At 43.4% G+C, this 17,898-nt stretch overlaps 1 protein-coding gene across 1 annotated transcript in view; it reads right to left on the reverse strand.

Annotated features, from left to right (window-relative positions):
* scrib (scribble planar cell polarity protein) overlaps window positions 1-17,898 on the reverse strand; it is a 97,850-nt gene that overhangs the window by 44,123 nt on the left and 35,829 nt on the right. Inside the window, 13 exon segments of the mRNA XM_061237471.1 lie at window positions 68-250; window positions 586-711; window positions 1,294-1,421; window positions 1,945-2,111; window positions 2,766-2,965; window positions 3,489-3,607; window positions 4,265-4,409; window positions 4,898-4,972; window positions 5,703-5,766; window positions 7,428-7,484; window positions 9,718-9,807; window positions 11,523-11,601; window positions 12,506-12,623. Coding sequence (XP_061093455.1) covers window positions 68-250; window positions 586-711; window positions 1,294-1,421; window positions 1,945-2,111; window positions 2,766-2,965; window positions 3,489-3,607; window positions 4,265-4,409; window positions 4,898-4,972; window positions 5,703-5,766; window positions 7,428-7,484; window positions 9,718-9,807; window positions 11,523-11,601; window positions 12,506-12,623 — 1,551 coding nt within the window.

The raw sequence follows: 17,898 nt of genomic DNA on the forward strand, positions 1-17,898 counted from the left end.
GTTTTGGTCCCAGCTTATGTTATAGAAGGTTTTGACAACAGGATCAAGAAACAGGTGGCGTACTCACCTCAATATATTCTACTTCCATCTCATCGAGCTCCTCTTCTTCTGGCTCCGGGGCATCCCCATTCACTGCCTCCTCCCTTGCAGTGATCAGCTCTTGCCTTTCCTCATGGGAGCCAGCTGAGACAGTGCTATTAGACGCCTGGGAGTCATGGCTGTGATTGGACAGCCCACTCAGACGTTTCTCCTGTGCAGAGATACTGGTTATTAGATTCAATCAGATCATTAAAAGCAGATCCCTGATATATAAGCCCTCAAATAATCCTATGACAATTAATTGAGTGGATAACCTGGTTGTGCAGCTTCCGTAGAAACACACTCAGCATTTTAGGGAAGCCTATTTTGCACAAGAATTTTATCGCTTTTATAGAAATATGAGAATATGGCACTTGCTATGTGAGATGCAACCGGTGCCATTATCCCCAGAGGACAGTAAATTCACATGTCTCTTAGCATAGTGAAAAAACTCATTTCTGCTGGAGCACTATTGGAGATATGGTGCCCCTGCTTGATGGTGTGTACCTCTGTGTCCGGGGTATCCACGTCCTCGTCGGGTTTGGCTGTGTAGACCTCGTTCCGCCTCTCCTCAATCACTTTCTTCATCACCTTCAGTTCACTGGGGTGTGGCGTAGCTCGGCGCTGTAAACCCTAAAAACCATGGACACACATTGTAAATAGTCACATCAGCATATTACTGAAATGAAGCACGAGGCACACACTAACTACTGAGGCCTGACTCACAAATGTATCTGTACCAACGAGGTCAAATATACACAAACAAACCCCTGAGGTCAAAGTGCCGTTTCACCCATTCAGTCCCAAGCCCAAAATGGAGTGACCCCACTCAAATCCCAAGGGGTTTTGGCTTTGGTTGAGAAAATTGAGAAAGTAGAGAACATTCAGTAGGGTTTTAATAGGGGCTCAAAACAATGGTATAGCAGTCATTTTGATTGGCTGAAACAGGTTGAGTGTGCCATATGGCACTGTAGGGTTTTAACAGTAGTTACGCTTGAGTGCCATACAGCACTCTTGGGACTAAAGGGTTAAACAGCAAATCTTTTCCAAACAGACTAGTGTAGACTCACATTATACAAGATGCTGCGCCAGATGCACAGAGCATTTAGCAGAAAAAGAAGCACAACATTAGAGCTAAGCTATAAATTTATGCCCGTGCAGTCTCTGCCTGAACAAAAGCACTGCACGTCACAGGAAGTCCCGTCCCCGGCTCACCTTGCGCTCAGCAGCCGTCTCCTCGTCTTCATCTTCATCCTTGGTCTCCTCCTGGAACTGGATGACGGAGACTCGGTTCAGGTTGCTGTCCGTCCAGCTGTCATCCACGCTGTTCTGCAGCAGGTTCTCTGAGGGAGACCACGAGGTCAGAGGAATTAGCAAAACACAGTACTTAAGAGTTTGAAAAGTTGAGATGCAGTAAAATGGAAGAAAAATTCATGCATATAGACTGCAATTATTCAGACAAGAATACAAGTAAAGAATTTACTAATGTTTTGTTATTATGCCATATCATTGTATATTTGTTTGAGTCCATGCAATGAGTAAATCCTTAACCCGATAGCTTGAGACTTTGTTCCACAAAGAAACTCCACTGTCTTCTGTGACAGAAGAGCACTCAAATGTTTTTCCCTTTCACATTCTAAAGAACACCAGCATGTGACTATCTGCATTTGTTCATGATGTTTGAAGTAACAGAATGAACATTAGGCTAATGGTGCGGTCTTTTCTTGTTCAATTGGCAGACTCTGCAAACCAATAAATGTCTACAATACAAAGATATTTGCAACAGGGTTAAAATTGATTTTGGATTCTATATTATGACCGTTTCAGTAGCTGTCTGTACCGGAGGGAAAGGCGGCAGGGTCTCACCAAGGCTGGGAGAGGGCTGTTGGGGCAGCAGGTAGCAGGTGAGCACCTTCTCCCCTGTGCTCTCGTCATCCTCCGTCTGGAACTTCAGCATGGGCTGGGACTGGTTCTCAGCCAGCCACATGGCCTTCAGGTTGAGGTTAGCCAGTGCAAAGGGAAGGTTCTGCAGCCTGGGGAGGAAGGATGTGGAACAGTGAGAGCAGTCCATAGAAGTATCCAATTTGCTCAAGTTCAATCAGATGCCTCCAAACCCATTGGTTCTTCATCCCACAGCAAGGCAATAATCCCAAACATAAACCAGTGCTCTCTTTCTCCTTAATGATTTTCCAAACAGTTGGTTTCAGTAAGCCTATGGTTGGGCCTAAGTCAATGTTTTCTTTATGTCCCTGACTGTGGTTTTCTTTATTTTTAATGTCTTCCTAGACTGTCACTGGCACTACTCTGGTCCTTATGTTGACAAATGCAATAACAGACTCCAAAAGCAATCAAAAGCCTAGAATCAAGACTAGATACCGAAAGCTTTCAGATACCTGCACTAAGGAAGCAGTTGAATACACCTGACTAATGAGAAAGAGTTGCGAAGCAAACTGTCAAATTACTTTTGGTCCCATAAAATGGAGGGACTTTGTATAAAAAGGGATTACCCGATATGGATGTAAATAACCTGAAATCACAGATGACAGTCTGCAATTAATGTGCTGGAGTACAGAGCCAAAAGAACAGAAATTGCGCCACTGTCCGAATACTTACGGACTGCACTATATGTATGTATGTGTATGCATACAGCATGTGGACACAAGTGTTAGCGTGTGTGCGCACATTACCTATTCCCCGCCACATCGAGCACGTGCAGCTCCGTGGCGTTGGCCAGCTCGGCTGGGAGCCTGTCCACGCAGTTGTCACGCAGCGACAGCACGTTAAGGCTGGAGCAGCCCCCCAGGTCCGCGGGCACACTGGCCAGCCGGTTCCGGTCCACGTTCAGGTTGGTCAGCTTCTTCAGCTTCCCCACCGAGGGAGGCAGAGCCTGGGGGAGGGGAAACAACCAGTGGCACAGAGAGGAAGAAACAAGAGGAAGAGAGGGAGGGAGAGAACAGTAGCAAGGGGAAGCAGGGAACAGAGGGCATCATGAGGAGAGGAAGGCAACAAGAACAGGAGAATACAGCGAAGGAGGAGTGAAGGGGGAAAAATTACTCAGGCTAAAAGGAAAGACTAATCAAAGCTATACAGGAAGGTAGCAATTGACTAAAAACCCACAGCAACAGTTGAGGCTTTAAAAAAAAAGAATAATGAAATGTTTTGATCACTCATCAAAACATCAATATACCACGTTGGACAAGATTCACTTGAATAAAAAAAACTGTATTCTTTTAACATCCTAACATTGTCTAAAAGTGTCTAAGACAAACAGAGTAACAAAAGAGTTGTCAGAAGTGCAACCCTACTTAGAACTTATTTTATGACCTTGCCAAACTAACAGAAAGGCAAAGTCAGAAGCGGATAAGATAGATGATCGCTGTAGAAAAGAGAAAAATCCACACAGTGTCTACCTGCAGCAGGTTCTCGGTCAGCATAAGCTCAGTGAGATTCTCGCACTCCCCGATGGAGTCCGTCAGATGGGTCAGCCGATTCTGGTCCACTTTCAGGATGGACAGCTGCTTCAGGCACCCTGTGGCCATGGACAAACATGTCAGAAACACTTTGCTTCACAAAAGAGCCAAGTCAAAAAAGCCTATTCCTTGCCTTGGGTGAGTAATTGAGGTAGATTTCCAGTAGGAGGCAGCATTGTATTTCAAATTTAACTCATTCCCTCTTGCCGCCACTGTTTGTTAAAGGGCCTTCCATCTGTACGACAGGGTTCTCACAATGATATAATTCAAAAAGATACGTAGTTACTGTAGGTGCACCTACCAGCCCCGGATAGTTTGGATTATACAGTGAATATTAACAGTACATATTTGTGTAGTTACGTTTCTAACTGTAAGAGTTTATGTAATTTGTACTGTGCATAGTATACGACTGAATTTTATTATTATTTGAAACATACATATTCTATTAAGACTTCCTATAGGACCCTTTCTTCTCATTCTCAAACCGTCTAAAACCTCTCACAGGGTTTGGTTTTTCTCCCTTTACCTCAACATACCTATACTCCAAAATATCTATACCAATCATTACATTTATATGGTACATCAAACGGGTGAAAACATGAGTGAAAAACATTTAAGTGAATAGGAAACATTTCTCCCCAATGACCATGCCATAGGCATTTCCTTTGTCAGTGCCAGTCAGTGTATGAAAGGCCTTGTTTTTCTCCTGCGCTCACCGATGCTGTCAGGGAGGACCTCCAGCAGGTTCTGGGAGAGCAGCAGGTCGGTGAGAGCCAGCAGGCCGCTCAGCTCTGACGGCAGCTGCTCCAGACGGTTTTCCGACACGTCTAGACATACCAGCCGCCGCAGATTCCCCAGATCCTGTAGACAGGAAATGCACAAGTCACCTTTTCATGAACATCTGTGAGAAGAAGCCTTGTAGAGGAGCACATACCTGAAATGCCCTGCTAAATCAAAACAGGGCCAGAAGATTTTACTTGACACGACAACCCTTTAATCCACTCTAAAACTATTTTAACCCATAATGGACTAAGGCACCCTATAGAAACCCCATAGAAAGGCCTAGGAATCACAATACATTTCAACGGCCATGTGTCTTGAAAAAAACGGTCATATGATCAAATACAATGCTGGCATCACATTGATCTGTAAAGGGAGATGTAACGTGCAGGTGGCATCTGCCCATTAGGGGTTAAGAGAACAACTTTCTGTTATTGCCCTACTCACAAATACAGTAATTCGGCCTGTTCCCAGCAAAATTATGCACACTTCCTTGAACTGCCCAATCAGATTGCATCCGAACTAGACAGACAGCTAACTAATCCAATAGGTGTACGGCTTGTGTTTACCGGTGGCAATGTGGACAGCTGGTTGCGGTCCAGCCACAGCTCCCGTAGATTGGGCAAGGCCCCCAGTGTGTCTGGCTGCGAGAGAGAAAGAATGAAAGTAGATTTATGATTTATGGTTTTGTAACCATTCCCGGTGATTCTTGGGACGGCAATGTGTCACACACATATTTTGAGATTGCATGAACAAACATGGAAGCCTGTAGACAGCAGAAAAATGTGCCATATATCACTGGTTGTGAAAATGAATCATGCGACCAGGCTATTTCTCTTCTCTTCAAAAATAGAAACAAGGTGGTGGGATGAGAAAATTACTGTACACTGGCGTATGACCCATAAATCACATACAAAATTAAGGCTTAGCCAGCCTTTCATTAAGACACAGTGCCCCCACCGCCAAGCACTGTACATCTAAATGCAGCCAAGTCTCCACATCCCCATTTGTGTACTGAACATACAAAGTCCAACACAGAACTTATCCCCACATATTTCTGAAGCTCATTTTGCCATATGTACAGGGTAATCCACTTCAAATTCTGAACCATTTTCTGGTTGTATTAGACGGAATACTTGTTGTACTGCAGGTATCATTGTGAAACTCAACGGACTGTACTGTATCAGTGCTACACTATTTGTACAGGAAATACTACATTTGCTCCTGTTACAGAATAACATTGTGCTGATTGTGGTTGAAAAGGACAGACTAAAACAGAAAAAAGTAGCCTGTACAAAATACAGGATCATGCAAGCTTTGGGTTATACTGCTCAGAGAGCTGTGCAGTGATTTGTGAAGAGAGCTGGTTCTCACCAGGACTTCCAGTCCATTGCTGCCCAGGTCCAGCTGCTCCAGCTTCACCAGGAATGAGAGGGACCTACAGGGAACAGAGGTAGAGCACGGAGCAGACAGTCACGAACACATCCCATTAACAACATAAGACACCGTTTCACATAGCATTCACATATTACAGGCCCGCATTAAGGCCTTGGGTACTGGTGGTGTCTAACACAAAGATATATGGACGCTCACATAGTATATGGACATTAACTATGCAAGAAACCGTCCAAAGAACACAAAGGTACAACTAAAAGCAGAGGGTAAATCTGGTCACTCCACAGAGTTCGTAACATTGTCTTGATTTATTGCTCTCGAGTCAATTTCCCCCTAGGCCATGAATACGCAGGTAGGCCTTGATCAGCTGCCAATCAATCACACTGCGAAAGGAAACCAATGTAATACAGAACAAAAAAAACCCCCACTGTAGTTGCCAAAGATATTCAATATTAAACAAATGAAAATGAAAAACAGTGGCTGGTTACAGTTAACAATGGAAAGAGAAAGTGCATGGGAGCAAAAGCAAAAGCATTTTCTAAATGACACAGTACTGCATTTCTGTTTTGGAGAATGCCATTCAGTTCACATCTGGTATGAATTTTTCAAAAGTCTAACACATGAGCAGATTCTGAATGTGGTGTCTAGGCTCAAGTTTAGATAACGGCTGTCATTCAGATTTACATGGGGAAGCGACGGCTCACTGTGGCAAAACTACATGACACTGGCTGAGCTGAGAACAAAGTCTCATGGCGATCCAATATGTTGCCATCTGCCCCCAAAGCCCCCCTGGCCATCCCAACTGTCATTCACCCTGGCCAAAGAGATGGTACAAGTCTCCCACAGCATCTGTCACTGGGGGCTTAGTGGTTGGAGGACTAGCCATCAAAGCTTAGCTAACCACACAGTTGCATAAATCCACTGGGTACAGTAATTAGCTTGCTGAACAAACACATTGGCACAATTTCATTAAGTTATCGTTTAGATTTACAGTCACTGTACAGTCATACAGTCTATTTGACTATCTATGGGTTTCAGTTTACTAGTGAAGTAGTAAAAATTGTATGACAGCACAGCATCTAAAGCCATTCTCTAATCCGGACATATGACATTTAACAATGACTAAATTACTTTAAGCACACACCCGCATATTTGTGTGACATAAACATACATTTTATTTGATCCTGAAGACTGGCAACATTAACAATAACTGCGGTCATTATAGTCTATTGCCGTTTGCACTCCATTTTGTAAAAAAAGTGCAAAACATATTATGATAAAACCTGTAACACTGGGCATAATAAATATATTATATCAACTTGATTTGAGCAACCATAAACTGCAGAAATGAATCATTATAAATCTGGGTTATTGCTATATTTACATTTCCTCTAGCAGATCGAAGATTTAAATATTTCAGGTGAAGAAAAAAAAACTAAAAAAAGAAAACACAGGGCAGGTTGCCCTCCGATGTTAGATGAGTCAAGGTCACATTATCTGTACCATGTATTAAGTACAAAGAACATATGTACTACGAACGAAGAATAGCTGCAGCTTGCTTCACTCAACTGAGCAGAAATCAAACCATACAGTACGGCCATCTTGTGAGAGCAGGTGAGGTGGCAGGAGAAAATGGTCACCTGCCTCCACTGACACTCACTGATGCGGAGGGCTTGAGGAGGGAGCAGGCATGCGGAGACTTACGTGGGCAGGGATTTGAGCAGGTTCTCCCGCAGCTCCAGTGTTACCAAGTTCGCCAAACTGTGGGACAAATCAAACACAAATAATACGTTTTAGCCTTGCTGGGGAGCATGACCCGATGAGAAACGTGAGAAACATGGGCCTGAGGTCTTTAGGTCTACCCAAATTATTTTTAGCAGCAATCTGACTGCTTTGGATTTGTGACTTGCACACATCAAGAAATATGGAAGGAATGTTTCTCTTGGTGAGTGCGGTGCCTTGGTCTGCACTGGTTGTGACAAAGGGGTGTAGTTCTGTGGTGTGCGTTGGCCTCTCTGCAGCTGGAACAGGAATTAATGAGTGATGCTGGAGGAAGCTCGCGGAACGAGCGCTGACAGCCGATGCGCTAAGAGCCAGAGTGCAAGAGCGTGCACGTGTAAGTGTGCACGTGTAAGTGTGCACGAATAAGAGCGCGTTGGTGCGGCTGCATCTGTGGGGAGTGCGCGGTGCACTGGACTGTGTGATGAGTGTAATGCGATGAGGGCGTCTGCCGCTCTCGGGGGAACTCTAGCGAGAGCGAGGCCTTGGGGCGAGAGTCCGCTTTCCGCTACGTACAGCGGGGGGGGTCATAGGGGAGGGGTTGCCGTGGCAGCAATGAGATCGTAGCTGGAAACAGCAACGCTATGACGACACTATAAAAACCTTGAGCTTGTAAACTCCTGCACAAGGGACTTCACGCAATATGTCCTTTAATCCTTCTACATGGCCTTTAAAAATGGCATTAATAGGAACAGCTTATAATGGTATGTAAAAATGTAATTCAATAAACATGCAACAAAGTCAAAGCAAAATTATAAACCAGGGGTTTCATGCATAGAAGTGCCATGGATTTAATTCTACGAAAAACAAAATATCTTGCTTTGCAAGCTTTGACAGGTTGGCTCTGGGTAATGGCATAGACTCATCCTCATGTGTAAGGAAATCTGTCTGGTCCCTAAAAATGCACAGAGGGTGTAGCCTATCGCTCCTTTCACCAAGTCTTCCAATAGTGCTGTAGCACAGCTTTGAATGTGAATAGCCGGTACAGGTTTTTAATTTGCAAATTAATTGTGCAATGACTTTCATCAGAGGCTATGGACTTGTAGAAATTTGTCACATATTTATTTACAATAAAATGTGAGGTACAGAAATAATAGTGGTCGACCCTATTTATCAGTCCACTCACTTTGAGATTTGAGATAAACGCATTTCTTACTTTACCAGTGTAACTTTTCATATTTTGCTTTTTTTTGCTTTTGCTTCAACATATTTTAATGTCTCGGCTCAGTTGTTAACACAAATGCCTATGTTTCAGGAGCTTCCTTTATTGTGCAGTAACATGATTGATACAAACCACACTAGGTAGGCTATTAAAATTTAAAAAGAATTTAAATTAAATTTTGTCTATTTTATTTACATAGGCTTTAAAACAACCTAACTCATAAATTAACATCGCCCAGTTCATAGGCTACACGTTTAACTCTTCAGATATCACAGCTGTTGGCAGATGGAGAATGTCATGAGACAATCTCACGATGGCAAAACATCTGAACAGCCAGAAGGAATAGCTTGTATGGATGGGTCTGGAGCTCCAGCTTGGTGTAAAGGTACATTTTCACAATAAGTTTATAAATCTCAATGCTGCCGTGGATTTGGCGTAGGCACAATTTACGGTCAAATCAGGTTATATGGCCTATTTACGCAAGAGGGCCCTGGGCTTTATTATAAAGAGTGTAGTCAGCTCTTGAGATGTGGCGCAGGGTTAGTGTTTACAGAGTACAGCACATACAGAAGACATTAGAGCTGCACGAGTGCAGCTGCTGTGAAAGTCAAAGCAAACAGAGGAACGCCCTTTTCTCCCATGTTTTCTAAGCTAGATAATGGGGTGGGAGCCTCGGCCTATGGAAGCTGGGGACTCTCAAATTGCACTGAATCGCTGCGTCTCGATGCAGTCGCTGCACTTGCTATGACCCCTTTGTATAGTCTGAGTGAATCCAAAATAATGACAAACAATAAACAATATTAACCAAACAATAATAATCTACAAACACCTTATGGAGGGAATTTAAAGGAGGGTCTAACATTATGGCTATTCAAGTGGCGGTCAGAAGGTCAAACGCAGCACACTGTTGATGAACTCTTCGACTGTTCATCACAGGGGAAGGAGAAAAAAAAGGGGGTATTTTAATGGGATGCAGACCTTAAACATGTTGGTGTATAGCTTTGCTTGGACTCTGCATGTCTTTGTGTGATGGAGATGGGGGAATGTACTCACTTTCCAATGTCGTTAGGCAGTGTCTGCAGCGACACACCATTGAGAGCCAAGTGGGCAAGCCCTCGCAGCTGAGTGAAACCATCAGGTAGCCTGGGATGAAAGCAAATGGATAAAAAGAAAAAGGATTAATGTGAGCAGAACTATCAAATAATACTCACCAACAGGATCCACAACTAGGAACAGCTCGATATATGCCACGCCTATCTAGACAAATAAATGCAAGACATCTTGGTTGACTATGAAAAAATAAACGGCAACTAAGGTTTGTAACCTGATGTAAACTAAAAGCACTGAAATCAGCAATGAGTACAGACTGCTTAGCAGCAGCAAACACCACAGGCTTAGTCCATGGGCTCAATCTCAAACTCCCAATGACCAGCGCAAATGAAAAACGTATTCCTTCCCTTTAAGAGAAGCATATTAACTGTTAACAAAGTTTTTACATTTTTAAAATTACATGACAGCCTGCTGTCATTCAACACCATGAGAAAGCAATGCACATCTTCCACTCAGTATGGTGAAGATGTTGCCTTGAGGAATTAATTCTCCCCTTAACACCCCAGGCCTAGTCAAGATGTAAATTAATTAATCCTTAAAGGGTCCCATTCAAAAACATTTATTTAGGGAAGCCTTAAGTTCTTAATAAGCCTGTGCCAGGAGGCAGCCCCCGTAAAAGAGCTCTTTGGAAATTGATATTGTGCAGTACGCATGGAGCACTTTGTACATTAGAAGTCTCTGTAACCACAACCGCCTCCCCAAACGAGCGTTCCTGCTCTGCAATCTATTATTCGATTTAATGGTTGAGTGGTCCTAACTCTCAGTTCAGGACATAATAAGGGTAGTTTGGGAGCTCATTATTGAGTAATGCCAGGGGCGTCGTTCATTTGGCAGGAGCGGTGCGGTTTTTAGAGCGGCGGTACAGAAACATGCATATTTACATAGCCACAAGGCCCGGAATGCTCGGTTTCCTCTTTCCCAGGTATGTCACAGCAACCCCGTGAGGAATTTTTGCTAATATATTTAGCAACAAAAATGTTAAGCTCCAAGAAGATCCACGTGTTTTCTTGTGGGAAGCTGGGAAAGCCTCTAACCCACTCAGCGCAACGGTCGTAAATCACAGACAGATTGAGCCCTTGTAGGAGTTTTAATTGTGCACATTGGGGTGAATTGAGCAGTTGATGAATGGGAAGGCTAATAATGTCTGGTTCCAGCTTAACTGCCTTTCTGCACCTGTTGCAGGTGACTGGATTCAAGTGATGAACTGAAGTGAGGGACCAGTACGTTTGAGTAATGGTGAGTGTTCCCTGTTGCTGAGTGTTATTGAGAAATTGTTATTTAAAGAATCCTACAGTGGACATTGCGAAGGAAACCAGAACAGCATATAATAATACACTAGTCACAAACAGGATCTTGTAAATGATTACTAAACACACTGTTGTGCTAAACAGACAATCTGAATAGAATGTAACCATACAGTAACCTACATAGAGGAAACATATGTGGCATTTACCCATACTATGCCCTTTTAAACGGTCATATCTAGGTCAAAAACAAGGACAAACGAGCATATTTGCCAACCAGATTTTCCTCCCCTCCCTCTGACGTGTCCATCTTGTGCATAATCAAATCAAGTCAAAAGGTAGTCATCTTGCTGTGACTCTCTTGTACTGGATAAGGGCTTCATTGTGAAGCCATGTACACTCTGCCAGCAACTGACTTTGGAGACCCGTGTTGTTTCTGTTGAGACAGGGTACAACAGCAAACCAAGCCAAACCAAGCTCAAGGACCTCCAGCAAGCAACTGACCTGCAGAGTGGGTTTCCACTGAAGTCTGCGATTTCCAGCGCTTTGCAAAACTTAATGCTCTCGGGGATCTCAGGAATGTCTGTAGGAGAGACGGTCAGAGAAAGCGCACGGTCAGCAGGTTTAGAACAGAGGCAGAGAAAAGAAAGGGAGTTTGTCATTTTCAACAGAGCACACATTTTCAGGCTCCTTCATAATAACTACCAGATGGCCAGCCAAAAAAGAGGAAAGGAATCACTCCAAGGACCTGCTTGGAATCTGCTGCATTCATTAAACTCTCCCGCAGAACTGCTGACCCGAAAAAAGGTGCAACCCCTTCAAGTGACCACAGGGTCAATCCATCTGGACCCTCCAAACCTATGATATCGGTGTCTAAGGTCAATATGTCACAGTTCATCATTTAGTATCATGCGCACTTCTCATCCCAGATCTAGCAATTAGTACCCTGACAGTGCTTAAAAGCAATACTAATGATTATGAAATAGTCTCATTCACAAACTGTCATTTCCATGACTGGAATACACAAAATGAATCACATAAGCTACAACTGGACCAAAAGTCTCAGTGAGTGGACCAGAGACATTGGTGTATCAACAGACATGCACTAAAGAACCAAGGTCACAAAAGGACCATTCGTTTATCAATGGTGCGGAGTTGCAGAATAGAATACGCTGAAGGTATAGAAAGCTGATATCTGACAGAGGCTCTAATTACATCCAAGTCTGAACAATTTCTGGTTCTAAAAACAGCAAACTGTGCTGTAATAATGTTAATGGCTTGTCAATGGCCTTGACTACCAAACGTTTTTGAGGTCGCTCTCGCATTATATGACCAGGGCTAAAGTTTATTAGTAGTAGTTGATTAGTAAGGGCAGGATATGGCCTTTTCACCTTTTTCACACTTATTTTAACACCGTCCATTTATCAGTATAGCCACGCAGGTGTTTTGAGTATCGAATGTATGTGCACAGGCATTGGTTACTTAACCATTTTGAGAGATGTCCAGCTCAACCAGCTGCATGAAGTTGGCCACTTCAGGAGGCAGTCTCTGGATCTCATTGTCACTCAGGCCCAGCTTGCGAAGGTTCAGCAGACGGAAAAAAGGCTGTAAGGACAAAAAGAGGACATCAACTTCATCCGTGAGAAACAGCTGTATGTTGAAACTATTGCAAAACACCACTGACATGCTTTTCCGTCAATTGCTCCGTGTCCAGTCCTGGTAACAACAAAAAATGCCACAGATATGAGAGCGAAGAGAGACTGCCAAGTTAGGCCCTCTTTTTCAAAAGCTCAGTTGTTCAAGGGCTACATTCATTACATTCCTCTCCATGCGCCTTAACCTCAGTCCATAAGCGGATGCATGCAATACATTCACACTATATGCCTGCTAAAACATTTAATCACACAAAAACAAAATGAAAACACGTGTTTGGATATTCGCATTGCTACAACACAAATGGAAGTACTCAAAATAACCCCAATCTAAACATTGGCAAGGAATCTGTGGATCAGATCACAGACAAGGATCTCAGTGGATGTGGCGCCATAACAAAAATTTAATTTAACCTGACATTACAAGGCATTTGAAGAAGAGCCAACATTTAAGGGTTAATTGGCTGGTAATATCATGCAGTTGATCTCAAAATCAAGTCAATGTTCTGTTGGCTTCTTCCAAAGTTCTTTTTAAAGTTTTGGCTCAACTGTCAGCTTTCAAACAAATGTACAGGTTTATGAAATGCACTCCACTGAGTCACAGCTCCACGGTCAAAGCTGCACTTAGTGAAATTTCTACAGTCTATCCCTGTGCTTTGATGGTCCAGCTGGCAGAGGCTTCTCCTTATACCAGGTGAGCGGTATCGGATATCGGGGATGGGACACCCGATCCCAGCACCCCTGCGGCTCACCCCGTCGCAGACGGGAGGCGAACAAGGGGAAACGTGCTCTGTCATAACAGTTTGTGTGGTGCTGTTTTGAGGAGCTGTCCTCTTATAGCAGGTTCCAGAGGATGTTTGCTAAAATTCTGGGAAATGGCCAAAGAACACAAACTGACATTAATGCAAGAGCACAACCACGCCTGGAGCGCTGGATTTTAAACGCGTCCAAGTAGAGCCAGAATGGATACTTCTTACACAAACAGGGAGAGGCCTATTTCCCTTCATTGTGGAGATAGAAGCACATACAGATGAGTTGCAGCAGTGTAGAAGCACCCCAGTTTGGCTCAATACTTATTACCAACATGCGCTTCAGCGCAGCACCATTGCACTGCATCTCAGTGTCAGCATCCTGCGGCACAATTTTAAGCCCCCTCGAGCCCCTCGAGTCCACTAACAGCCCAGAGAAGGGAGCGATGTTGTGAAAACCAACCTCTGCATATCTGTCCCTCCTCCTGTTGCTCTAGTTTCGATTAACAAAGGACCTTGCGTTCATGCTTTCCATGTTTTTCATTTTTGCACGTCCGTCCTCCTCCACGCCTCCCTCCAAGCTTCACCAAGGCCAGACCGACCGCAACGCACTCAACCCGCCAAACGGACCATTATGGGCGCTTACAAAGGCTCCTATTCACTTGTTGGGGTTGGTGGTGGTGGTGGTTGTGGGCTGGGGGTTAGAGTTATGAGCTCCCTAGCTCCCTTTTCTCCATCTTTCCACAGGAAGAGGTTCTCCCCCCAGCCAGACCTAAGAGCTGTTATGATCCCTAGCCAACTTCCCTGTGAATGACCGTCGCACAACCACTGCAATGACAAAGATCAACGGCAATGGGATCTACTGTACAGCGCACCCATCCACAACTAGATAACGCCAGACCAAACGTCCCCAGTGTCTCTGCCCTCCACTCAGACACTCCAGATTCTCTTTGCTTATTTTCGCAGGGATGCAAATTTTCCTTGTTCCACTGTCTGAATGAATTCAGTCAGCAGGAACCACAAAGTGTAAAAATATTGCTTATGTTATCCCCAGGCTCATGTTGTCCCCACTGTAAAGTGGTTAGACACCCAGGAAAGCTATCCTATGACAAAGAATCAGGTAGCCAGAAGAGGCCTTTGAATTCCAGTCAACTTTAATGTGTGGCATCACCTGTTGGGGCAAAATATGGTGCTTTGAATTGAAAGGACTCCAGAATCCCATGATACACCGTCTTTATTTTGCCGACGTCGCACACATTTACAGACGCCTTCAGACTGAAGCACACGAACAACGTTTACCCTCCTCTTCCTCTCCCTCTCCCTCTCACAGACTTTCATTTAGAGACCATCTAGAAGGCCGGGACTTGCCTTTGCCATAAGACAAAACACTTGACTCCATTGCAAGCAAAGGAAGATTTAAGATGTTAATTTTGGCAAGAAAACTAAATCAGCAGGCCTAAGCTGGAGAGGAGCCATGCAAAACGGATCAAGCGGTGACTCACTCAACTTCAGCATGCACCTTTGCCTATTATTAAGTATTTATTTTATCTTAATCTTATGTCATTGTGAATAAAACATTTATTTGTGTCAGGAATTGCATCGCCTTTTAATGGCTGGTTCTCAACAAACTCACTCCAAAGGTATTGGTAGTTCAAACTGAAATAATGTAATTAATGTTAATGTTAATCAACTGGTGCCACAATATCAAAATCCCTAGTTCCACCTCTGAGGTAGATCCAACACCCCTACAAGACAGAAAGACAAGCACACATAAACAGATTCCTGTGACTGGGCACACTGGGACTCTTTTGCAGGAGTGAAGAGAAAAAGTCGGTGATCATGAGATGTCCAGAATAATATTTACTTGGCAGATCAGCGGTAACATAATGGTGGGACCAGATGCGCTTTCTGTCAGGGAACAGGATTCAGCTCATCCCCTGGAGATTCACCTTCCACTCAACATCTGAAGGACGCCAAGATCTCACGCATGCTCGCGTTTATGGTTCACAGAGAGAGGAAAGGCCGGGGGATAGATGTGACCTAAAGTCTGACAGAGGTAAATCCACAATTCAATTTTTTCATGACAGATTATCCAGATTGTGTGAATCAGCATTCCTGCCAGGGGCACAGTGACATCAATAAAAAAGGGAAACAGCAACTTTAAAGCCTACTTACAGTAATGAATGTACTTACACGACATTAATTTGTAAGCTCTGGAGTATGTTGTAAGCTTGGAACATCCTCTGCTGCAATGCTACTTCTGATCCATGATTTACCCCCATTAGTATAAGGAAGCCCATGTAAAGAACTCCTTCCACTGTAAAATGGATGATAAAACAGAACCCATGCCAACTTTAATTTCACCATCTTATAGGCTAACTCTTAGTGCTGTACCCCGACAAAGAATCATCACCAACAGCATGGATTGGGTAAATAAGCACAAAATAACAGCTTACAGTAGAGAGGCACAGAGAGTGATTCTGTGTGCTGAAGAACTCTTCAGCACCCTAGCACCAGTGGCCTAGGTTGAAGCTAGGGTCTCTGAAGGTTGCTCTAGTCTAATACATAAGAAAAGGCATGACGCTTAATATATCCCTAACCTGCATCAGGAATCACTTCACAAAGCAGATACAAGATGCAAATGGCTGCTGTACAGGAAAGAGAAGGCAGCCAAGCCATGACAAACAATTACAAATGTGTTCCTTTGTCTCCTGCAGGGAGCCTCATGTTAGCTCACAGAGGACATTTATAAAAACCCACACTGCTTCGAATGCGCACAGTGCAAAATGTCCTCTGTAGTGTGTAAATCATGTCATTATACAAGAGGAGTGAAATGTGTAATGTACATGTGCTCTGGGAATCTTATCTCTAGCACACAAAAAAATGTCCGCCTGTCCTGTTAAGGGGCCGCTGGTTTACATACTGTGTAGATGACAGTTCAGCAGACTGGCAGAGGGAGCTCTGTATAGGGGGACTTGCCATTTTGGAGGCCTGGGTTTTCATTTTTTTTTCTTTGTTTTTGTGCAGCCGTTAACCAAGACATGGACTGTGACTCACCAGGAATCACTATGGCATCACTATGGACTGTACAGCACACAACACGGAAATATGCACTCCAACCCAGCCCCCCCGCTTAAACCCTCAGAAAGGAACTCATTGAGAGGCTCCACACTAACTCCCCCATTCTAGTGGGACTTAAAGGAATGAATTACATTGCTGGCAGTATCAGCAGTGGTGTGCAGTGTGCGGTGTGTGGGGTGTGGGGTGTGTGGGGTGTGTGGAAATGGCTGTAAAAATAAAGGAGGAGTGTGAAAGTGGAGCAGATAATGAAGGTGTTCATGAAAATGGCACGTGCCTCAGGGGCACTAAACACACCCCCCTTATTTGTGTTGGGTGTTACAACAGGCAGTTTTACGGTTCTTTTATTATAACTCCCAAGCACTGTCCATTCATCTCCTGCTTTGCAGTTTCACATTACATGAAATAGTATACATAATTCCACCTACGAAGTATTCACATTTTTTAAATTGTGAAATACGAGCATGTTAAATATAATAGTGGTTGTATTTGTGTATATATTTCACAAACTAGACAACCCAACATGTCAGTTATTTCGTACCCCTTAACATATTGACCTGCCTTACAGGGAAATAACTGCAGCCGAATAGAGCTATACGGGGTAACACCCCCGCAGAAACCAAAGTTCACCTGCGACTGCAGCTACAGAAACATTTTAGCCTGGAATATGCCATAACAAAAAAAAAGAATCTTTCAGCACATTTGAAACATTGCTGAATGATTAACCAGTTAAAAGCTACAGTACATATACATAACCAGTTAAAGCTACATTGTGCAAAATTATGTTGGGAACAGATTCTCTTTAAGATGACACTTTTTTCCAGTTATTTTTTCAATAAGACATACCAAAATATTCAAATGATCTGCCAATGATTTGGGCAGGACATGGGGGAAATTACCTTTGAACTGTGCTAGTTTTGCCATGTCTACAGGGGAGACCTCAAAACTGGCACAGGAGGCTAATCCTGTGCGGTTTAATAGCTCCTGCACTGTTCATTTGTTAGATTATAATCTATAATCTATAAACATGGTGTCTAAAGTGACACCATGACAATAATAGTTGAAACAGCAATGCCTTTCAGAAGTCAAATGGTCTAGAATTTCTACAAGCTTGAGTTAAACTAACCTAGCAAGCTTTTAATAGTTTATATGAATACAAGTGCAGCTCTCTGCTATGAGTTTCTGCTAATGCATTCCTCTGTATCCAATAAAGATGCATGTTTAAGCAATTTCGCATCAGCATTTACTCATTAACAACCATGCAATTCAACAATTGGATTTAAATTGTCATACCTGCTTAGACTCAATCATTTTGAAAGTCCTGTAAACAGGTTAATCGATGACATCCCAAAACATGACAAATTATAAACAAGCGAGGAAATATGTTACCTCATTACTGAA

Source organism: Conger conger, chromosome 4, assembly GCF_963514075.1.
Source record: "Conger conger chromosome 4, fConCon1.1, whole genome shotgun sequence".
Taxonomy (NCBI): domain Eukaryota; kingdom Metazoa; phylum Chordata; class Actinopteri; order Anguilliformes; family Congridae; genus Conger; species Conger conger.